Below are 24,201 nucleotides of genomic sequence, written 5' to 3'. Positions count from 1 at the left end.
AATGAGTAATTTCCTAATTAGACCAAGATCAATAAAGAGATTTGATCTCTTTTTAGGTTTCCTTTCTGGAATTTTCTAGCCAGTGTGGACTCGGGTGTGAAGGTGGAGAGGGAACTGAGAACCTTCTCAAACCGCCTCAGGAGACACCATCTGAGTGAGGGGGTCATCAGCCTCAGCGAACATTCCACCACCCTCCTCGCCGACATGGTATGTTCCGTCATGCATCAACCAGCCTCCACAATTTGTGTTTGGGATCCAGCCTTCATGAGTTTGAGATCCAGATTGGAGCATTTCATTGTGAGAACCTTCTGGTTCTTTGAGTCCTCCTCAAAGGATAAGTCTAACGTCTTGATGATGAGTTCTGTCTGTGTCTTTGTGTGCCATAGAAAGTATGGCAAAAAATTTATGAGGATGATGCTGCGTATTTAATTTCCTATAGACTTTATTGTATCATACACCATCAAGGTGTATGATTAACGTTACAACCATGGGCGTCAGTTTGGTTTGAAATGTGCTGGGGACAGAGACGCATTCCGAAGTGAATTTTCAGAAGTGCTGGGTACAATGAGGATGCACTCTTTTTTCTCTCTTTAGTGCAGGTAACGAAAAGTTCTGATAGATGGTATACCCATGTAGCTAATTACTAAGGAATAAAATGTATACAAAATCTATCTGGCACCTTTTATGAAGAAAACGTTTCCAAAAAGCATCAGACATATGACCCACTATGTTCTGCTCCATGTATCCAATGTTGACAACATGACATGACATGGCTAAGCTACCAACATAAACAAGAGGAGCTATGAAAGGAAATTAACTGCATGTTTAAGTTCAGAAGGAGCAAACGTGTGGCTACACACAGCACTACAAAGGTCATCAAGATTGAAAAATAAAAATATGTTTGTTGCACAGCTGAATGCTGTATCAAATCATGTACTGGCTGTTCTCAATTCACAACTCGCATTCCATCCAATCTAGCCTACATCAGGCGTTCTGACAAAAACTCAGCTTACAAAACCAAAAGTCACTTTTTGTCAACAAGAGACCGACTATCCACCGACTATCAGTTGCAAGTTAAAACAGCCTGTTACGGTTAGCGGAAAGATTAGTTTGGACCCCGGATGCAGAGACAGAGACAGTACGGACAATCCACGGTTTATTGTCAAAAAAGAGGAACTCAAAAGATATCCAGCGGGCAAGACGAAGACAGGAGCGGGTAGGCGTAGCTGGTGGAGGCACCGGAGAATGCTGTGGTCCGGTGGTAATCCGCTGGCGAGGAACTGGCTACTGGCGAAAAGATAACACGACGTTTAGGAATCACAAAATCAGGTCAGAGTATCGAAGGTCGATGTACACTCTTCAGCCAAAGTACCGAATGAGACGGAATAATCTGGCGCCGACGAGAAGTCCCCGCCAGGCTTAAGAAAGAGCGTATGATTAGTTGATGAGGTCCAGGTGTGCCACGTTGCGATGCCCAGCTCCGCTCGCCACGCCCCTTACCTGTCTAAGAACCAATGTCTGTGGAGCAAATCAAAGAGCAACCGTGACAGTGCCAAGCACTTGAGTGCAAAAAACACAAAAGACCTCGCCATAGCACCAGCAAATCTTGAGCAATAAATATCACGTCTTACCTTTATTAATGTGGCAGTGGTCTGCAGATGCATCCCGTGGTGTGGCCTATCATATACATTTAGTTCAACAGGTTATCGTTCTGATACTGTCAATGGTACTAGCAACCTGCTCTGGTGCTTTTTAGCTATGTATTCAGGCTAAAATGACTTGATTGTCTGATGCCTCATCATTGCATCCTAGCCAAAGAGTATTTGTATTATTAGTATTGGCTACTTGCCAAAACGAAAAAATAACTTCACACAGTGTGTCTTTTTACAATGTATTTGTTATCATTCATACGTTGATCAGCAGAGAAATAGTTCGCCAAAGTCGTTGACGTCGATTAGCAACCGAATAGGCTGGGGTTGATAAGTTACCGGACAAAATGCGGAGTGATACAGATGATGTGAATCAGAGGCAAAAAATCCACTTTCCTTGACTGCGGTCAAATATGCTGGACGTGATTATTCCACGGCATTGAGAAGAGCCGTGTAATAAATGAAAATAATTGACAGTTGAATGTTGTTAAGGCCCATGCAAGTGAATGGAGCAGTCTACAGCATTGAGAAGAGCCGTGTAATAATCCATAATAATTAAACTCAAGTTTTATTTATTTTTTACAAGCGGTGGACAAAATTAATCTTAACGAAAAGTAGTGGGGATGCGTCCCCAGCGGAATTGATGCCCATGGTTACAACCAAATCTATCCATTAAACTATCTATCTATCTACATCTATCTATCTATCTATCTATCTATCTATCTATCTATCTATCTATCTATCTGTCTATCAGTCTATCTGTCTGTCTGTCTGTCTGTCTGTCTGTCTGTCTGTCTGTCTGTCTGTCTGTCTGTCTGTCTGTCTGTCTGTCTGTCTGTCTGTGTCTGTCTGTCTGTCTGTGTCTGTCTGTCTGTCTGTCTGTCTGTCTGTCTCTGTCTGTCTGTCTGTCTGTCTGTCTGTCTGTCTGTCTGTCTGTCTGTCTGTCTCTGTCTGTCTGTCTGTCTGTCTGTCTGTCTGTCTGTCTGTCTGTCTGTCTGTCTGTCTGTCTGTCTGTCTGTCTGTCTGTCCTTTATCCTCATCTATAGCTGATGATGTGTTTCCTGAACTGTGGTACTCTACTCTGGCGTCAGGACTGTTGGTTAGGAGGGGATTAGGCTGCTGGTCAGAAAGGCCGGTGAAAGCAGTGTTCTTGTGGACGTCTACTCCAGGGGAACAGTGGGGAGAGGGAAGGATTACAGGTTCACTGGAATGTCACCAAGGAGGAAAACATGTTTTTCACTTGGAGAACACATGCGTTCCTGGGTCTGGGGGTTCAATAGAGACAACAGTAAACTGACAGTTTCTCTCACTTGCTTTGGCTCAGTTCATGAGTTTACATTCTCAAAGCTCTAGGTATAATAGTGCAGCACCACACCATAGCTCATGTGCAAAAAGTCATAACTCACCTAAAACATTTCAATGATGCTTCAAAGCAAATTAATTGTCTCATATATAAAATGTTAATGCCCTCAAAATAAAAAGTTTCTTTAGTATTGTCAACAATTGTGGTCCAAATGTTTCCATGTTGTGTCAGAACTGGATGTGTTCCTTACATCCACAATTCAATCGTGTCCTGATTATTCAGAGACGCAAAACGCTCTCTGAACTAGAATGTTTTCATTGAATGCTAACTGAGTGCTGTTTTCTACCAAACGTGTCCATGGAAATTGTTGCTGTATTTTAATTACGCAATCTAAGTTGCTTCTCTTACACCACACTAAACAGAATACGTTAAAAGCACACTATAATACAAAAATAGATACAAATAGGAAGGAAAATAATGTAGCCTTAATGGTGGAGTGCTAAACCAAGACACCATTGACCATCTGATAATGTACTCTTTGAAATTATTCAATACAGTAGTTTTCCGTTGAGAGTACATTAAATTAATTTGTTATTATACCATTATCTTCTTCACTGATAATGTTTGTGACTTGCCCTACTTGTGTGGGACTTGCCCCACCCTATTACACACCATGAGACCATAAACCAGACTCAAAGAACTCCTTATGTGGATTATATTAGATACAACTTTAGTTATACTTTAGCATCTAACCAAAAAGTGCATACATATAATGTTATAAACAATAGTGTTGTGCTGTGAATTAATATTTTACAGGAACTGTGAAAGTGTTAAATACTCTATACACTTATTTTCCCAGGCTGAGTTCATCACAGGTACGGGACTACAGAGTTTCCCAGAGTTCACCTCTCATGTTCCCATGACCTCCTCACCAGGTGTCCTGCCGCTAAGTAGGAGGGGAGAACACAACAGAAAAGACAGCGTCACGGTGAAACAGAATCTGTTTTCTCCTGCCCACCGCTGGGTCCCAGGCTGTTGTATTGACGAGCAGATGTAGCTCCACCTCGTTCCCAGGAGCTCTGTGGTCCAGCGGTTTTGTTTGGAAAGTTAACGGTGGTCTGAGCAGCAGGGTTGTTGAGCAGCATCACAGTTGTGAACGGCATCAAAGCTATCGGTCTATTGCTTATTTTTAGTTTCACAAGCGTTCTTTATCTACCCGCCACACAACACTAAGAGAGTGTTTAGTCTCAATGTGGAAAGACTTGGGAGAATTAGTGCTCTCACATTCAGACATCCCATTACATAAAGTTAAGCTCCAATGTGCGTGTGTGATTGTCTTAAATGTTGAAATTGCACAACGTGTTTATCCCCACTAAACCGGATGGACCCCCCCTCCATAGTTTAACCTTGTGTTCCTAAGATGTTATGTAAGAATAAATCTCCTATTTGCAACCTGAATGCTTGCTAATCTGTCTGGAACGCCCCAACAGAGACTGCTCTGTGGCACTTTCTTTCCCCTGACAAGTGTACTATCAACTCATGGTTTTAATGCTTCTGGTCAAAATATCCATTGCCAATAACCCAGAAGGACATATCAATACATAATAAGAAAGAATAAGAAAGGCTAAGAAGCTCAATAGCTGAACGCTGCATGCAGCACTCATTGAATGGTTAGTAAAACCAATGAGTGAACAACCTACTGTTTGCACCGATAATATTGCAGGTTTGTACTCAATGGCAGCGCCACATTGTGCTTGGAGCGGCGCAGTGTGTGCAGAATGTTCCCACATGGCCTCTCAAACACACTGGTCAGCAGCAACGCAGTCTCACCGCCACTGAGGCATTATCTGAAAATGATCCGCACACAAATGACTCTGTTGTACTCTGTGGTAATCGCTGTGTTTGAAGTTCAACCGTGGAATTCACTGTTAACTCAGGGCCTTAACACACCAACCAGACACATCAACACGGCCTGCTGACCATGACCCCTCTCTGTCTCAGGACCATGACTACCTCACGGGCAGGAAGAGAGGGCTGTCCAAGAGACAGACCAGGGACCTGGGGCTGGTCAAGCTTCTGAACATTTCCATCACCCTCACCCCCTTTCAGAGCATCCACACCGCTCAGTTCCACAGCTCGCTGGCCGGAGGGGGCGGAGGAGAGCAGTACTGGCTCAGCCTGCCCTCTGGCCCCCAGGGACAGCTGGTGAGGAGATCTGTCTGTCTGTCTGTCTGTCTGTCTGTCTGTCTGTCTGTCTGTCTGTCTGTCTGTCTGTCTGTCTGTCTGTCTGTCTGTCTGTCTGTCTGTCTGTCTGTCTGTCTGTCTGTCTGTCTGTCTGTCTGTCTGTCGGGCTGTCTGTCGGGCTGTCTGTCTGTCTGCCTCTCTAAACGTTTTTAAACTGACAAATATGCCCGTCTTTGAAAAAATAAGTGGTCCGCAAAATAAAGATTATGTTGGCGTTTTTGCACTTGTAAATAGTTAATTGCGTTTGTAGCCTACACTCAGATGAAAGTACAAATAATTCTAAAGAGGGCTACTCCCCGTGTGTAGCCCCGCCTTCTCCAGTGAACCAAGTCAATCAGTTTCTCTCTCTCTCTCTCTCTCTCTCTCTCTCTCTCTCTCTCTCTCTCTCTCTCTCTCTCTCTCTCTCTCTCTCTCTCTCTCTCTCTCTCTCTCTCTCTATAGTATTTGTCTATAATTAAGTCTGCCTTGCCCTCATGGAACTCCAGCACTAACATTTGCATTTAAACCCAATAAAATTGAGCAGTAAGTTCCAGTGTGATCTAATGAGTCCATGGAGCTTCAGAGAGGTTCTGTTCTTCTCCAGGTCCCAGTGCTGAGTCAGTGGGGGGGGCACTTCTGTGTGAAGCTCAACCTCACCAGCCCTGCAGGGGTGGGCTGGTTTCTGGACAGAGTGGGGGCCCTTCAAGACCTCGTGGCCATGGAGTATGTGCTGCTGGAGGGAGCCGTGGCCGCCCCCCCCGAGGGCCCAGGGCCCCTGCGGCCCCTGGGGGGTGAGCGGTACATCGGCCTTTTGGCGGACGTCGCGGCCCGGATGGGAGAGTCGGCCATCATGACCGCTGGGACCCGGTGAGTGAGGGGCCGCAAGAAGAACAAAGCATGTTTTAAAGACCAATGCGCTGCCATTATTGTTATTATACTATGAATAGATGGTTTTCATTGTCAAAAAAATATGATCTCATCTTTTTTGCTGCATTGTTAGAGAAGTAATAATTTATCATTCATCATCTACCTCTCTTTTTTTTTTTTGTCAATCCACATTGATTGTCAAAAAACATGAACATGTGATACGGAGGAGAGGATGATGTCCGGGCCTTACCCCATTCTTCCCTCGCAGGACGAGTCACAAGCCTGTGTTTGTGAGGATGCCCGCCCTGCAGTCGGAGTGGGGGCCCCTGGGTCTGAGGGGCCTGATACCCTCGCTGCTGCACCACACGCTCCTCGGATACAACTTCCTTCTCCCGGACGCAGTAGGTAATACTGGGTCTCCTTGTACAACTCCTACTGGTCGTCATTATCATCAATAGGCTAGCAAGCCTCACTAAAATCACCAGCATCTATCAAGCATCTATCAACACAGCATCTATCAACACTAGCCTTTCTACATCACTAGCGCTTCTAGTATGGCTAGCATCACATGACTAGCATCACTAGTCTTTCTACATCATTAACATCACTAGCATCACTTGACTAGCATCGTTAGTACCACGAGCATCACATAAATACCATGATTAGCATCGCTAGCATCACGACTAACTACATGAGTTCACATACAAGAATGGCCAGATCTTTATTGGGTTTAAACCGTTTTCCGCCCCCCTCCCAGGTGGCTCTCTGTCGGGAGACATGGTGACGGATGAAGAGTTGTTCATCAGGTGGCTGGAGGTGGCTGCCTTCCTCCCAGTCCTCAGCTTCCACACCCCGCCCTGGGTCTACGGAGAGGAGCAGGTAGGCTCCTGTCAGGGGGGCCGTCGGTTGGACCCCAGCTAAGAGGAAGAGTGTGCAAGGCACTTAAAATTAAATGGGTTTACTGTCCTCGCTTATATTATATTAAAAGTCTATATAGTAGTATGCAAGTACATGACCCATTGCTGTAGCAGGGAGGATAGTGCTGCATAGAAAATTAATGAACACCACAATTCTAAGCGTTTTTCTATTGGTGGGATGAGGGATAATGTTTGTGTTTGGGTCGGTGGAGGACTGGTTGTTTTCTCTCGAGCTGCGTTCTCACGCTGTGCAGCGAGATGTTTCCTCCATGGCAACGGGCCAGAAGGTGTGTTTGTGGAGAGGAGCAGGAGGGGACACTGTTCCTAGGACTAAGAACATCTCCTGCTCCGCCCTTCTCCTCCTCCTCTCCATCCATCCTTTCCATCCTCCTTCCACCCCTCTCTTTCTCCTACTCCTCCCCCTACCTCCTCCTCCCCCATCCTCAACCTCCTCCTTCTCCTCCTCGCTCTCCTCCTCCACTTCCTCCTCCCCCTTCCTCCTCCTTCCCCCTCCTCTGTCTCCTCCTCCCCTTTCCTCCTCCTCCATCTCCTCTCTCTCCTCCTCTTCTTCCACCTCCTCCTCCCCCTTCCTTCTTCCCCCCTCCTCCATCTCCTCTCTCTCTCCTACTCTTCTTCCTTCTCCTCCTCTATCTCTTCCTCCTCCTTTCAGTGTGTAGAACTAGGGCTTTTCTCCCCGACCTTCAGCCTTTTAAAGGCCTTCCAGTCCAGTCCACTCCTGCATTGGTCCAGTGCAGTCCAGGCCGGTCCAGTCTAGTCTAGTCCAGTCCAGTACAGGCCAGGACGGTCCGATGTACAACCCAGATTCCAGTTGCTCTCAGATACAAATATGTTTCCCACTGTAGAGAAAATACTCTGAAAATACTTTGTCCCCTGATTTTCCTACGTACCCCACACTCCTACCCCTACACACACACGCACACACAGTCACACACACACACACACACACTCATACACCCACACACACACACACACACACACACATAGACACACACACTCCCAACCCTACACACACCACACATACACACTCCCATCCCTACACACACACACAAACACACACACACACACACACACACACACACACACACACACACACACACACACACACATACTCATACACACACACACACACACACACACACACACATACAAACACGCGCAAGTACACGCGAACAGGCAAACCCACATGCATGCACACACACACACACACACACACACACACACACACACACACACACACACACACACTGCTCAGCTCCCTCCTGACCTCAGGAGGGACCTCAGGAGGGACCCCCCCCTGCGGAGGGGGTCCATCTGGTGTGGGTTAGGGTCTGTCGCGGGGAGTTATGACTCTACTTCAACTTGCAGCCGCTCTGCACCAACCAAAATGAAGCTGACTTGGAAAAATACTTTATTATGGCAATTAAAATGTCCGTTCCAAACTGACAAGTTTGACACGGTTTGGAGGATTTTACACAAAAGTAAAGCATTTCTCTGGTCTAAATGATTTAATTTGAATGTGGCACCTTCCTTGGAAAATATGCTGGTTGTAGACTAATGACATTTAAAGGTCACGTTGAAACGTATATAGCACTAAAACCACATAAATGCCTGGCTCCTCAATAAGTCTCTGTCCGGGTCATGATTCTGAATCTATTCCCCCAAATGTTTTCTATCTGCTTTTGTTATAACACACGCTATGCTGGATGCGGTCAGGGTTCCTGTTAGGCAGGGGACATGGGGGACGATGTGACCCCAGGAATACAGAGTTATTTTGAGACAGACAGGACACGAGGACAACGCTGAACCACTAAGTCAACAACAAACCGCTCTTTGGTTTTGGCCCTCGGAGAGATTGAACCAGTTCAGAAAATAACATTGTCTTTGCCCACTGATCTCCAAACACACAGAGTAGCTCCAGCCAGATGGTCTGAGTTAAATAACCAGTTTCTGCTCAGTCACACGAGATGTTAGCCTATTGAGATTCCAGTCCTGCACAAGATACAAGGTTCACCTGCCAATATGAACAATAACAATGATGGTTTCCTCAACGTACGGCCTTGTTTTGTATGTAGGTGCTGAACCTGACCCGATCCTACATCTCGCTGCACCAGGACCTGGTGGTCCCGCTGATAGAGAAGTATTCAGAGGAGTGGCTGCTCACCAGGCACCCCATCTACCGGCCCATGTGGTGGCTGAACCCAAACGACCCTGCAACCTTCACCATCGACGACCAGTTCCTCATCGGAGACGAGGTAGGAAGACCTCCTTTTAATAATGCAAAGCCTGACGGCGGATGAGCTCAAACCCGCGACAACAGGGAGGTTTCACCTTCTTTCGCTTTATATTTGTTTCAACCAATCATGTAGGGGTCTGGAGTCCGGGATCAGTAACGTATAGGGGTACCGGCCCTCATTGGTCAACTGTAATAAAGAGCATGAAATGGTTTCAAACCAGCTCAGCATACTTAAGAATACCCTTCTGAAAGCTCCATCCAGGTGCACCATTGAGTTTTCCTTTCAATAGAATATCTAAGTCAGGGGTCGGCAACCTTTGTGACATGGAGTGCCAGTTTGAAATTTTATTCTCAACAATAACAGTATCTGTATTCTTAACAAAATAGCCACATCAACATTTCAAAGACTGAAAAACAGCTACACATTTAAACTAAAACTAGTGTAGGCTGAGGCAACATCAAATTATCAGATGCCTACCAGACAGTCAGTGGTCTGGTAGGCATCACCCTGGCCCTGCTTTGCTTGACTGATTTCTGTGATCTGTGTCTTGTAGTTAGTTACTTTGAGTTGCAAACATGCCCCAGATTGCTCCGTTGTTAACCAACTGCGGGTGGGGCTGAGCACATGTTTCATGTGTGAGAACGCCTGCTCACAGAGATATGTTGACCCGAAGACTGACAGCAGCGCCAGTGCAATGCCCCGGAGACAGCTGAATTTCTCAGGTGCAAATGCCCAGCATGTGAGGATGTGGGCTCTGTGATCTTTCACTGGTGTGGCTTCCAAACTGTTTTCTGAGCTCTGCAAACTTGGTCACCCACAGTGTTGAGCTCTTCAGCTCAATCAGCTGCATTTCCATGTCCTCAGTATCCATCCAGTCGATTAGAGTAGCATCCAAATCATGTCCATCAAGCTGTCGGGCTTGATAAAGATAGAGAACATTGGTCTGTACCTTTTAAAATCCACAAATCGCTTCGTGAACTACGCCTCCAGCACACGCATGTATGCGGTTATTTCAGCGGTGTTGATGTTGCGCAGGGAGGACAGCTCTCTCAGGTGTCGGAAGTAGCGGAATGTGGAGGTGGAAATGTCATCTGAGAATACTGCCAACTTACCGACAAAAGCCTTCCATGTCTCAAACATGTCCAAAACAGTTTGTCCTGCACCTTGCAGTCTGAGATTGAGCACATTCAGATGTCCCGTAATGTCCGCCAGAAACATAAGTTTAACAATCCATTTCTCGTCCTCCAGTTCGGGATACTTTTTGCCCTTTTCAGCCAGAAAGGCCTCGATAGCATCAAGACAGCTGAGAAATCGCTCCAGAACTTTTCCGCAACTCAGCCATCTCACTGCTGAGTGGAGAGGCAGATCTGTGTATGCGCTGTCCAGCTCCTCGAGCAGGGACTGAAACTGCCGATGCGTCAGTGCAGATCGCTTCACTATAAAGTTAATAATCTTTGTCACGGTGGCCATAACTTCATTGAGATCGGAATTTGACATTTTTGCACACAGATTTTCCTGATGTATTATGCAGTGGAGTTTCATGATGGGGTGGCCGGCTTTTTCTTCTATCAGTTTGACAGCTCCCTTGTGTCTCCCAACCATAGCGGGGGCGCTGTCTGTGGTCACTGCAAACACTTTTCTGATGTTAATCCCTTGTTCTTCAAAATGTTAAATTATTGCCTTGGCTACATCTTCACCTTTTGTAGTGTCAGGCATTGGCTTCAAGCAGCATGGTTCCTCTCTGACAGTTGAATCACAGTACCTTGCCATGACTGCCAAACGCGGAATGTCATTCACATCCACGCTTTCTTCAAGTGCAATAAAATTGAATACCGCAGCATCTTTTAATCCAGCTGTTTGCTGAGCTCTGACATTTTCAGCCATTTCATCAATATGTCGCTGAACACTTCTAGATGACGTGGGAATGTCCTTTATTCGTGACTTGATCGTTTCTTTATTTGGCAAGCTTTCAAAAAGAGCATCTGAGCAACTGAGAAAAGCCTCCTTAATAAATTCGCCATCTGTAAACGGCTTCCCATGCTTTGCAATGCAATACGCAATGCGATAGCTTGCTTCTGTCCCGTGATCTTTAGCAGTGGTAAAAACCTTCAAGGAGCTAGCTTTTCATATCTGGACACAGCACGTTTGATTGACTACTTTGTCTGCTTGGTATTAGAAGGCCTTCTCGTGCTTTGTCTCAAAATGACGCTCTGCACTTGACGTTCTGCACACAACATTCTCACAGCATAAAGTGCACACAGCACGGTCCTTCACAAACACAAAACCAAACTCGTGTATCCAGCAGCACTGGAATGGCCTAGTTTTAGCTGCAGCGGGTGTTGCCATTGTTCACAATATCACGCTCTGTCATTCATTCATATGTCAGCACGAAGACAGCGGCAGTGCGCTTGGTCACGTCACACACTTTGATCCGAAATTCTCCCGCTGCAACCTGACCAATGGCCACACTCCAACATCAAATCCAGTGGTGTCCTCCGGGTCCTAGTGCCGGCAGACAAAAGCCGGCTTTTTTTAATTATTTTTTTCAAACGGGACAGATAAAGTGAGTATCGTAATAACACTGAGGTGCCGTGTCAGTGTTTATTCTGCGGCGTGCCACAGGTTGCCGACCCCTGATCTAAGTGATGAAAAAGCCCAAACTTTGCCGTTTCTGGTGTCCTGGCCAAGGCTCGATTCCGTCCCCTCCAAGAGGTTCTGCTGTCCCGTAGGAGCCCTGCCGGGTCCCAGATTAGAGACGAGGGCACTGGATGGCGGTTCTGGGGGCCAGAGTTGGGTTGCACCTGTCAGCAGACGGCAGGTGCACTTGATACGCGGAATCGGCAGCGAGCGATATGAAAACTGGCGTCGGGCATCGTAACCAGAGGTCGTGTTTATCATGCGGTGCGAGCTCCTGCACATCCTAACTCCATCTTCCCCCGGGAGCAGGGTTGTTAGGGAGCAGGGTTGTTAGGGAGCAGGGTTGTTAGGGAGCAGGGTTGTTAGGGAGCAGGGTTGTTAGGGAGCAGGGTTGTTAGGAAGAAGGGTTGTTAGGGAGAAGGGTTGTTAGGGAGCAGGGTTGTTAGGGAGAAGGGTTGTTAGGGAGCAGGGTTGTTAGGGAGAAGGGCTGTTAGGGAGCAGGGTTGTTAGGGAGAAGGGTTGTTAGGGAGCAGGGTTGCCAGCCGTCCAGGATTTCCCTCAAATCTCCTTTGTTATTATCTGATAAATGGTTTGCATTTCCCTGGCCACAAAATGTCCCGGGTTTTGGTTTTCTCACAATAAATAGTGTTTATGATAAATAAATACTGTTATTGCGGTTATAAAATAGAGCCAGGAGTGAGATTAAACATCTAACCTGTCGCTGGGCTCCTGGAGCTCAGCGGTTCAGGTTGAGCAGTTCAGCGCCTTCATCAGACACTAGCGCCTCTGATGGAGGCGTCGGGGATGGTGTTGGCTTGCAGGTGCTGGTGGCGCCGGTGGTGGAGCGGGGTGCGATGCAGAGGGACATCTACCTACCTGACGGGGGCTTCCAGTGGCAGGACAGCCGCAGCGCCGAGGTGTTTGACGGTGGGACGCTGCTACAGGACTACCCGGTGGCCCTGGACCAGGTGGCCGTGTTCTCGCGGAGGAGCTGAGTCACCTGACAAGCCAAAGTCACATGACCCGCCCCATGGGGTTGATCTTACTTTGTTCTTTGTTAAGCCGTGCTATTTTCAACTGGCACTTTTCCACACAAAAGAAAGACCATTGACCGTGTCTTAGGACTCGATCTTGAGATTTAAATATATATGTATATATAAATATATATATATATATATACATACCTTTATATATATCGATTTTTATACTTGCACTTTACAGTACAAAACTATTTGTATTTTTCACTGTGAGGTTTTTTTCTTTGTTTTTCTAAATCAGTTTTACCTCTTTTTAATGTGTTTGTTTGCTTTTAGTTGTATTCAAGGGACAGAGAAAGGTCTCTGTGTTTACATACATCCATCTCTACAGTCTTTAACCCTTCAGCTGCAGCAGTGCCTCTACAGTTGGAGCTGAGCTAGCTCCTCCTGGTCTTCAATCCTCTCACGACCAAATAAGTAATACAGAAAACAAGGACAGTTGGAGAGTTGGACGAGGGAGGACCCTTCTGGGCCCTCACATGAACATGACCCTACCTTCTTACCACTTGTTGTGACCATTGGAAAGGATTTTACTGGAACTTTCTCGAGCCAAAAGGCTGTTGTATCATAAATATACCTCAAGTTTACTACCACTTCCCACCAGACAATCAGCACTTATTCTCTGCTTTACTAATCCAGAGAAAGATTCAACATACAACTCTATTTGCCAGATTCAACTTATTATGTAGCCTATTGTAGGCCTGTATGTAGGCACAATTGGTAATAGTTCTGCTAAATAATGTGAAACATGTGGATATTTGACAGTAGTTGGAAATTTCAAGTTCAGAAAGTGAAAATCCTGCCCTGTTTTGGCCCCACCTCACACCTGATTTCATTTCTCGTTGGCTGCTGCCTAACGAGCAAATGAAGAGGTTTGACTCCAAATACTGGAATGGATTTATCCAAGTTTGGATTCTGGAATCTCTACCTCTGTTTTTTCTGTTGTCTTTTTTAGGATCATCTGAGCATTGTTTTTTGGTGACTGTTTCTCATTGAACAGCCTGCACTCCTGTTGTGATGCTGAGGAATTTGATGAGTGCCAATTGAAGTGCTGAAGAAAGCCCGCAATGACACCTCAGATGCGGGAAAGAGATAAAAATAACATTGGGGAATCTTAGCTCCACAATACAATCGTATCTATCATAGCAGGCCTCTGCATTGCACATCGCTTACCAGAAGGTGTTCCTTGAAACGAGATGTATGATGTCGTGCTGTGTAAACAGGCATCTTTGGACAGGTAAGGACAAAACTACTTCAACCATTTTCCCCACTAGAATGAAGAGTGCCTAGAGCTTGATGCTCATAAATGTATGGTTTTGCGCTGACAATGTTTGATGTCATGTTGCCAGGACTCACTCAACCCTCGGCTAAAATTATGAGTTCAACAATGAGACCATTTGTTTATGTCTTTTTGTCATTCTGGGACCCCCTTAATCACACTACGAACAAACACAATTTAATTGATCGCCAATCGATTTTATAGCCTTGATCCTAACAAGTTTACTGTGTATCAATGTTCTACTGAAGCTTAACGAATCACCCCTAGTCTTAACGTTTTGCAGTGGGCTGCAAACCACCCCAACGTCTTAATCTTTCCTAGAAGCAGAACAAACAATGTATGGAAGAACTGTGATTTCCTTCGGTGTAAAGAGCCTTTCTGGTCGCCGATGGCATGTGCTTTCTATTGAACGCTTTGCAACTTGAACTGGCAGACAGAACATCATGGGACTCCTTATTCCGCTGGATGAGGTGAGCGCCTTCGGAGCCTCTGTCTCTGTGCCACTCTTAAAATCGTTAAAGAATTGCAGTATCAGCAATGTACATATTACGATGACTGTGCCATTACAAGTGTCCTTCTCTTCTGTAAATCACAGAACCTCTAATTGACAATGTTGCAATAAAGTTTACATTTTCTTACCACGAACATTAGACACATTCTCTCTCTTGTATCATCCCTGTGTTTAATGACATTTAGGCCGATATACCGTTATTTTTGTAAGATATTTTATATAGTTTAGATAGAGCTAAATGTCCATATTTGTTAAATAATAGTAGATGTGACTTTATACATGTCTGTGATTCCAATACTAATTGCACCTTAACCCCAATGAAATCATTATATTAAATGGAGTTTAAAGGAGATTCTCAGAAAAATGACCTCACAGAGGTCCCGCCCCTTCCCCTCATGTGGCCCTTCCTTGCATGCCCCCCCCCCCCCCCCCCCCCCTGAGCTGCTGTCCACTCTGGGGCTCCGGGTTCTTCTCTGCAACTCAATACAGTCGAGCGGCGCCAACCCAACCCCCCCCCCCCCCCCCCAGACACACACACACATACACACTATTCATCTGACCTCCCCACCACCCCCAATCCAACCTTCCAGAGGAGCGTCCGGACAACGCCTGCCAGGGGGCTTGTGACCAAGACATGTTGATGAAACATCGTAAAGTGGGTTTCTGAAAGGGCCGATTTAAGAGGAACGACAGAGACTGAAAGCACGTTGGATCCTTGCTTTATTATTAGAATATTCTTTTTATGAACCCTTTATGGAGAATGACTTATAGAGGGAACCACCAGTACCCATAACACGTCCCAGCAAACCCCAGGAGTCAGAAAAGGGTATCCCCTCTCCTTGATGAATGAATATAAACCAGGTCCAGCAACATGGCCACCCTGCCGTCCCTCGCTGCTCAACGGCTCAGTGGATCCAACTGGCACGGCCCATAGCAACCCCGGCCCAATGACTTATTTTAGAAAGTGCAAGTCAAGGTGTTAAGTTTCAGCGTCTGCTCTGATCAGTGAATGGGTTTCCCAGCTTGCCTCTAACCAGAAGGACAACTCAATAGCCTGCTATGCTGCCCGGAATGGCCTGCTGGTGGAAGCCTGCACTCAGCAATGGTGTTTTTACCTTCACACACTTACGATTTGTGTTGTCGTAAGGTTGTAACTAAGTGAACTCATATGGAATAGAGCCCACATCTTGTCATTGTAATAATGATAGACACTTATATCAGAGCTGTTAGGTTGGTTGTCACACAGAGGGATGCGTGTGAAATCGATCCCCATCGCCCTGCTGCCAAACGGCAGGTTCACATGTTGATAAACCGCGAGCAGGTCCAGGGAATTCAGGCCTTGAAACACAAGCCAGCCAATGCGAGCTTAGCTAGGGGGTGACATGGGGGCTCGGAAAAATTGTGGAGTGTGTTTGTGTGTGTTTTCGCATGGCTGTGTGTGTCACACTTTTTTAAGCCAATATGGTGGAGTGATTGAATAAGCGTAAATTGGGAAAGGGTCAGGTGAACTGACTTCCTTCTTCTCCTCTCCTGGGAAACCTGGCCCTTAACCACACCTTTAAATTGCAAGGGTTTGATGTGAGGGTGTCCCTGGGCCAGAGAAAGAAGGTAAGCACCGGATCAGCCCCAGCTAGTGCAAGGCTAACACCTCACCACTAGGAAGAGACCAGAGCATTCACTTACATTTTCGTACTTCAAAATGGAAATCATTAGGGAGAATAACATTAGTTGTTCTCAGAAGTTAGGAGTTGAGTGAGCAATTTGAGGAGGGGCAATGCGGATGTTCGTTACAAATGCTGACACCCGTCAGAAATGCGCACGCTGTATAGCGCATTTCTTACATGCTTTTCCTGCTATTTGATGATGGGAAAACCCATTAAACAATTAGCCTCACTTAAAGTAGAACAAATTACTGCACTTAACGCTCTTCTCTGCTGCAATTTTTTCGTCGCTCAGTGATGTGTCACCCGTTTCGTTGCTCTGATTGGTTGTAGGTCTATCCAATAGTGTCCAGAGGGATGTGGTCTGCGCCCCCTTGGTGAAACCCCTTGGAAATCGAAAATGAACGGAAAGGTTCGAGACGAACTGCAGTTTGCAGTTCGTCTCGCGATGCCATCCTATTTAACTAGGACTGTTTAATAACATAATAAAGACCACGAATCAGAAGAAAAAAATGCATTAGCTAAGCTATCGTGTACAGTTTTATTAAATGTTGATTGAGAATAAACGAGAGGAGAATCAAAGTGGAGAATAAACCAGACAGGAAAACTAGACCAGACAAGGGTGAGTGAGAGGTATGGTGTCACATTTATGGAGATGGTTAAAGACATGTCATTCTATGGCATAGTCCCATGAAACTTCTTGATGGGGTCACGTCTGTCACAATCTGTCCCTATTAGAGATGCGCGGTTGGCGGTTGCAGCCGCGGACTCCGCGGCTAAACCGCGGATCGGGTGGATGACGCAACAAAAAATAACATTTTGGTTAAATTCGGGCCGGTGGAGGTTAAACCAATAAAAATAAAAATATAAATTCTTCCTCTTATTCTTAGATCTTCCAGCGGTGAATTATATTTGATAATTCACTGTTGCTAAGCAGATCGCTGTCAAGGAATGTGGATCTTTTTCTTTTGTGGTAACAAAATTTGTAAAATTGGTCAAAAAACGTTGGTGCGGATGGATGGCGGATGGATGAGACGTTTGTGATGCGGTTGCGGATGAAATAATAGCCCGTCCGCGCATCTCTAGTCCCTATCACGACAATTACCATTATCTAATAGCTTATTCGCTAACGCTTTATATTAAGGTCCTTGAAATATGCCTATCGCTATTAAAACCCTTATATGCTTATTAGCATTAATTGGTGTTAATAAGACTATATATAAGTGTTATTAATAACATAATAAACATGTTTATTGTGAGATTATAAGACTTTTATAAGCAATTATAAGAAACTTTTAAACTATTTATTGATTGCTTAACACAATTAATAATAGTCTTATTAGTTACTTATAGCTGTTAATAAACACATTACAAACCCATTTATTGAGTCTTACGCACATGTTGAGTGATTGTGAGTGATTGGTTTGGTGCCTCATATCAAATGCTTTAAAGGCTTTTATTTTGAAGGTTATGAAACCAGAAGTTCTGTTTAAGCGAGTGGTTGATGACTTGATGCTTATGCTTGACGAAGTGTTTGACGAACATTTGGAAAACATGGATAAGAGGAAAAGGTCAGAACTGGAGGACGACTCTTCTGGTAAGTTTAAGAATATAACGTCAAGTAACGTTAGCTGGTTCTAGCTAGCTAGCTGTTTGGTAGCGAACATTTTTGGCTTACATTACTTTTCTTCAGAGGCTATGGCGTGCTAATGTTGAGCTATCGTTTAGCTTATGCTATCATATGAAACTAGGTAACCAAAGGTATCTAATTCTAACAGTTGTGTCATGAATCCATGTCTAAATGGCTTAATTGCTTATTGTAACCTGTCTGCTAACTGTCTATTGTGGTCAATGTTCTTTGTGTTTCTTTATACATGTAACCCTCATAAAATTAGGGCTACTAACCTCAGGAGTAGTTAAAGTTATTGCCTAAAGAGGGCAGTATGCGTGCCGTTCAAGGGAACTTCCCACAAATAAGAAACCCCTTTGTCCTCCTAAGATTTCCCATGAACTTGAAAAGAAGTTTGAAAGAAGCTCCTGGATTTCGACGACCAGTGTCAACTGAAGTGATTGCAATAGAATATCTGATAGGGGAGACTCCGATTGGTTTTAGGTGCATACTAGAAGAATCAGATTCCTTTGAATCTGACTGCTGAGATGGCGAGCTAAACCCAGAAAGTGGATGCGATGTGGCCAACCGTATGATCCAAACCGAACCTGATTTGCTTATCAAGACATCAGACCCCAGTCCTGCCCGTCAGGTAGACAGGTAGTAAGGTTGTTTAGAAATACAGTATACATAAAGACCCCAAACTCATGGAACCTTCAAGCACACACCATTTCATTGGACTAAATGGACTATGTCCTGGAACTTTACATTACACACACTGAAAGGACTGAGTTATCCAACAAGAAACAGACAATTTCTACTATTCTACTCTTATCTACTCTTTTTATCATTGCTTTATATTGTGGTTCTTGCATGAACGATTGTGAAGCAATAAACTGGTCATTTGTTCAACTTGTTCTTTTTTATTAGGCTGCCTCACCATCAAATCTAGGTAGATATTTTGAGCTAAATAACTACTGATGAACCTAAGTTCAAAGTAGGGCCCGACCGATTCATCGGCCTGACGATTTAATCGGCCGATTATAGCCTTTTTGAAAATAATCGACATCTGCCTAAAAGACGCCGATAACAACCGATTTTTTTTTTTTTTTTTCTTTTTTTTAGGATTGTTATTGCGCTTAGTATCCTGCAGATTGCGCTCCTACTCGCCTTGCTAACTAACAACTTTAGCTGGAGTAAAAAAGAGGAGATTGAATTTTACCGTTCAACATGAAAGCACGCTCGCTCAGGCAGCTGCGCGCTCACCTAGCTCACCAATGTACACAAGACGCGTTGTTTGAGCATGTTGTGCCTGTTTTTCTTTAAGTCCCAGGCCATGTTAATTTGTTATACTGTAGACTCTAACGGTGAGACCATACTGCTCAGCACGCACGTGTTAGTCACTGCTCACGAGCGCAGCACATTTGGAGTTAGTTATTTATTTTACATTTTACATTCCACTCATTTTTGGCTGTAAATGTATTCTAAAACACTCAAAGGTTCTGCATTCAATTCACATATTTGTCAAAAAAGTTTAAAGTATATTTAAGGTATCAAAAACTAAGTTTTATAGGCTTTTTTTTGTTTTGCTTTTAATCGGCCGATTAAATCGTAATCGTAATTTTCTCTTAAAATAATCGGCATCGGCATCGGCACTCAAAAATCTATATCGGTCTGGCCCTAGTTCAAAGACTCAGTAATAGTGGAGTTCACATCAGGTGAGCCCATTTAATTTTTTAGTGCCTCTTTGCCATGCCAAAGGCCTACTAGTAAACCAGATGTAACCCACCCCATTCAACTTCTCTCCGAGGTGGCACACAAAAGCTCAAGCTTAACTGACTCCTACTTAGCTGAACTTAAAGACAAAAAGGCAAAAATGACATTGCAAGCTCAGGATAGTTGCAAACACCAAAGGGAGGATTGGCTTAATGACTCTCAAAGGGAAAGGGCCACAAGTTATACGAGCTTAAGAAAGAGTCCTTATAGAAGGCTTTGTGAAAGCTAACATCGCCAGATAGGGTGCAGTCATTGAACAGCCCAAAACACCTTTCCTTCCCGGAGGAATTCTTGTGGAGTGCTGCCTGGACACCTTGCCAAAACAACACCCTCATAAGCTACACGTCTGGGTTAGAAATGAAGCTGAACATGACAATGACACTTAACTTGTCTGCCTCACACAGAGACACCAACAATATGTTATGCTGTGCTGTCACCACTCAGCCAGCAAGTGAACCCAAAGAGGCTGATATCACGTTTGTCTTTGCTGATTCTTCCCTAATTCAAGAGTGGAAAGATAGAGTAACACAGAGTCTTAAGGCTTATGCTGACGTCTTTGCCCAACATGACCTGGACTTCGGGCACGCGTCCAAGGTGAGACATCATATAAACCTGAAAGACGAAACACCCTTCAAGCAAAAGTCTAGACCAATGCACCCAACGATTATGAAGCCATGAGGAAACAGTTGCAAACACTAGTCGATGCACAAATTATCCGTGAATCAGAATCGCCGTACTCCTCTTGAATAGTCATTGCCGCAAGATAATAGAGACATACGTCTATGTGTGGATAAGCACACTTGAGGAGCATGAAGCCCGACTGCTAAAAGTTATTTAGCAGTTACGAGAATATGGCCTCAAGCTCTTCCCATCTAAATGTCGATTCTTCCAAAGCTCAGTACGCTACTTGGGCCACATTGTCTCAAGTAAAGGAGTTGAGACAGATCCTGAGAAGGTCAGTGCTCTCAGAAACTGGCCTAGACCTCAAACTCTGAAGAAACTCAAGTCATTCTTAGACTTTGCAGGCTACTTTCACCTTTTTTTTTTTTTTTTTTTTTTTTTTTACTACCCAAACATCGTCAAGCATCTGAACGACAAACAACTCACAAAGGGCTATCCAATGTACAAGAAGGATAAAAATAGCAAGTCTTACCCTGGAGTTTACTTCAACATCAAAGAACCCTTTCCGGATTGATGGACGCCTGCATGCCAAAGAGCTTTTGAAACAGTCATTGAATAACTCACCTCTGCACCTGTACTTGGATTTAAATGTGAATCATTGCTTATGCCAGCAGAGGGCCCTCACCTAGTGAGAAGCGATATCCAGCCAACAAGTTGGAATTCCTCATATAAAAGTGGTAAATCGATGAAATGTTTCATGATTATTTATACGGAAACACATTCGCAATAACGGACAACAATCCGTTGACGTAAAAACTGAAGTAACCTAAACTGGATGCAGCCAGGTACCGCTGGTTGGCAGCACACTCCACTTTAAATTTTAACATCAGATACAGCGCTGGGAAGTGCAACCAGGACGCTGATGGCCTTTCCAGACGGTCTTTGTTACGTTCACTGATGTTTTTTGCTGCATTCATGTTTCTCTCTGTTATGTGCAGGTGCCAGTCGTTAACAATTCATCATCCCGCCTCTACCAACCAGCTTCCACCAATCACCTCATCAGTTTCCAGCAAGGGGAGGTCTGCCACACACATAAAAGCCAGTTTTTACTTGTCTCTCTCTCTCTCTGTCTTTTTGGTCACGTTTGTGGCTGGTGGACAGGTTTTGCAGTGGTATTGTTAGAATTTTTCATCGATTAAACTAATGCAGTGTGCAATTAAACATTTTACCACACGGGGCAATATTTAAATTTGCGGCTCCTCCCCCGCAATAAACATCCCGCTTTGAACGGTGAACTCTTTACGCCTAGCAGCTATAAAAAGCTATAAAAACTACAAAATTACTATTAATGAAGGCTATGTGGAAAACGCGCCGACTTTGGCTCAGCCTGGCTCCGCCCTCTTCCGCTACGTAGCTAAGATGGCTGCCGTTGAGTACGAAAAGTGTAAATCGCCACACACTTCGCGATTTGACAGTTTTCAGTACACTTATTTTCGCCCGATCTGAATCGGGCCCTACGTACTCAAACTTAGGCTAGTAAGTACGGATAGTATGGATATTGGAACACGGCGATGTAATCATGAATCGGACATGGCCACAGCGAAGTCTGGTGTGGGACCATTATGATTTAAAAAATTACTTCTTGGGGAGCACTATAGGCCTACCACTCAAGGCGAGGTTAGCATCGAAGCAGAAAAAAAGAACTTTCTGAGCCCCTGGATTGTGGAAAGATGTTCCCCCGCCTTGCCAAGTTAGCACGGAGGTATTTGTGCATCACGGCAACGTCGGTCCCCTCAGAGCGGGTGTTTTCGGCGGCTGGACTGACGGTCACCAGGCTGCGGTCGCGTCTGACCCCAGAGCATGTCAACATGCTCATCTTTCTGAACAAAAATCCGTAGACTGGTTGGTTAAGTTATAACATGATTGTTTTTTTTATATTATTGTTATTATTTTGGGAAGAAACTAGGGTTGTGTTTACTTTTAGTTATGTTTATGAGCACCGGCTTCGAGCTGCATGCTCCGTTGCTTAGAGCAGAGTAGCGCATAACTAATGGATCTGGTTTATCTGATTTGTTCATCTAATAATAAAGATTCCAATGAGGAAAACACGCTGCTTTTGTATTTTCATTTCATTTTGAATATAGCATATAAATACTTAAAGGGACACTGTGTAAAAATAACTCCCATCTAGTGGTACAATTGTATATTGCATTCAAACTAATAGTGCTCGCTTGTTCAAAAACTACGATGGGCAGTATGTGCCAAGAAGCTGTGTCATGACATCCAATACTACCTCATCGAGTCATTTGAAACTGCATTGAATCATTAGTGAACCAAATGATGTATGAGTAATTATTCCTCGAGCAAGATAGTGAATTATTTCAGTCATCATTCACGCTGGCTCAGAGTGAAAACGCGTTTGCATTTCCTGTAGTGCTTTTTGTCCCTCTCGGCAGTTCATAGACCGGAAGAACATGGAAACCTCCATGTAGCTTACCCGTCCTATGTAACTACATATTAATTATTCTTCGCTCAGGAGGATAAGTGAGATTTTTGGCAGAGATAATTTTACACCAATGAGGACTTAATTATGAATGAATACGTTGATTTGAGTTAATAAATGACTTAAAATATTACACAGTGTCCCTTAATTAATAGGCTATCACACGAGAGGGAGTGCGTTGTATCAGCACGGCTGTGATTGTGCCAGGCCCGGTTCCAGAACAGAATGCCTTGGGGTGCATCTGAGATTACCGGGGGTGCACCAGTACTATACTAAAACCAGCTACCCAGCTTCAGTTCAGACTTCGCTTTTTTACACACAGGCTTTTCCTACCATAGACAAGCACTTCTGCGTAGTTCTACTGACATGTTGGGACAACAAACAATTACTGTGCTTAAAAGATGGTATCATATCATGTCTTGTGATGTGGAGAACATTTCAGCTGCAACATTAGCTTATTGATATCTTAGATAGCTTTGAATTTGAGATAGGTTTTTGAGGTGTAAAAAAGAACAGAATTCTACACAAAAAAAAACCCATGTGACTGCAATTCAAAAATAACGATTATTTTTTTTATAAATTGTGGCAGGATATTTCACGTAACAAATAATTGTACATTGCCACTTATAAATAAAACAGATTTTAGCTGAACAAGGAAAGAACACTTTCAGACTTTGAACAAAAAGTAATCATACTCTTAAAGTTAACACGATTGTAAATAAATGCAATAAAAAGAAATATGGGTTCTTATGAACATAATACATTTAATACATGTATTGGATATCCAACGGATATATAACTGTTGCTGCCGAAGAAGTTCAACGTCACTACCGTGCGCACCATAGATATACTATATGGGTGCGTGCATTTTGCACACGATGCCGGCCGGCGGCCAATCACAGCAGCGCTGATATAGAGCGACAACATTGCGACCTCAAATGTGATATTGCTTTATACAACAGTTATACTAGTAAAATGTACTGTTAATAATAATAATTGACAATAGATTTTGATTTGTTTGTTTATTTAATCATATAAACGAATGAAATTGCTTCCGGCAACAAAAATAGATCCCCGCTGAGCGGACTGTTGCCAAGCAACATATAAACAAAACACCATACATAAATGCGGAGGGATTTTGTCAGTTTGGTGAACAGTCAGAGTGATGTTGGATACTGATATCTCAACGGTATTTAATGGAAATTGTCACAGGTTTCATTACAATTTGTTTTGTGAGCAAGTATTTTATTATTTTTTATCATATTTATAAAAAAAATAATCTTTTTTATTTTTTTTCAATTGAGGGTGCAAACATTTTTTTTGGGGGTGCAATGCATGCTTATGCACCCCCGT

At 44.1% G+C, this 24,201-nt stretch overlaps 1 protein-coding gene across 2 annotated transcripts in view; it reads left to right on the top strand.

The window, feature by feature from the left end:
* Positions 1–14,806, top strand: part of LOC115551407 (SITS-binding protein) — a 36,743-nt gene extending 21,937 nt beyond the window's left edge. For both annotated transcript variants that reach the window (XM_030367127.1, XM_030367126.1), the window contains 7 exons: positions 57–207; positions 4,954–5,157; positions 5,780–6,042; positions 6,311–6,447; positions 6,800–6,921; positions 9,053–9,232; positions 12,673–14,806. In XM_030367127.1, coding sequence (XP_030222987.1) covers positions 57–207; positions 4,954–5,157; positions 5,780–6,042; positions 6,311–6,447; positions 6,800–6,921; positions 9,053–9,232; positions 12,673–12,846 — 1,231 coding nt within the window. In that variant the 3' untranslated portion in view covers positions 12,847–14,806. The remainder of the gene's footprint in view (positions 1–56; positions 208–4,953; positions 5,158–5,779; positions 6,043–6,310; positions 6,448–6,799; positions 6,922–9,052; positions 9,233–12,672) is intronic.
* The last annotated feature ends 9,395 nt before the right edge of the window (positions 14,807–24,201 follow it).

Source organism: Gadus morhua, chromosome 9 (genome assembly GCF_902167405.1).
Source record: "Gadus morhua chromosome 9, gadMor3.0, whole genome shotgun sequence".
Classification (NCBI taxonomy): domain Eukaryota; kingdom Metazoa; phylum Chordata; class Actinopteri; order Gadiformes; family Gadidae; genus Gadus; species Gadus morhua.
Note: the sequence above shows the minus strand (reverse complement) of the source record. Positions and strands in the feature narration are given on the sequence as shown.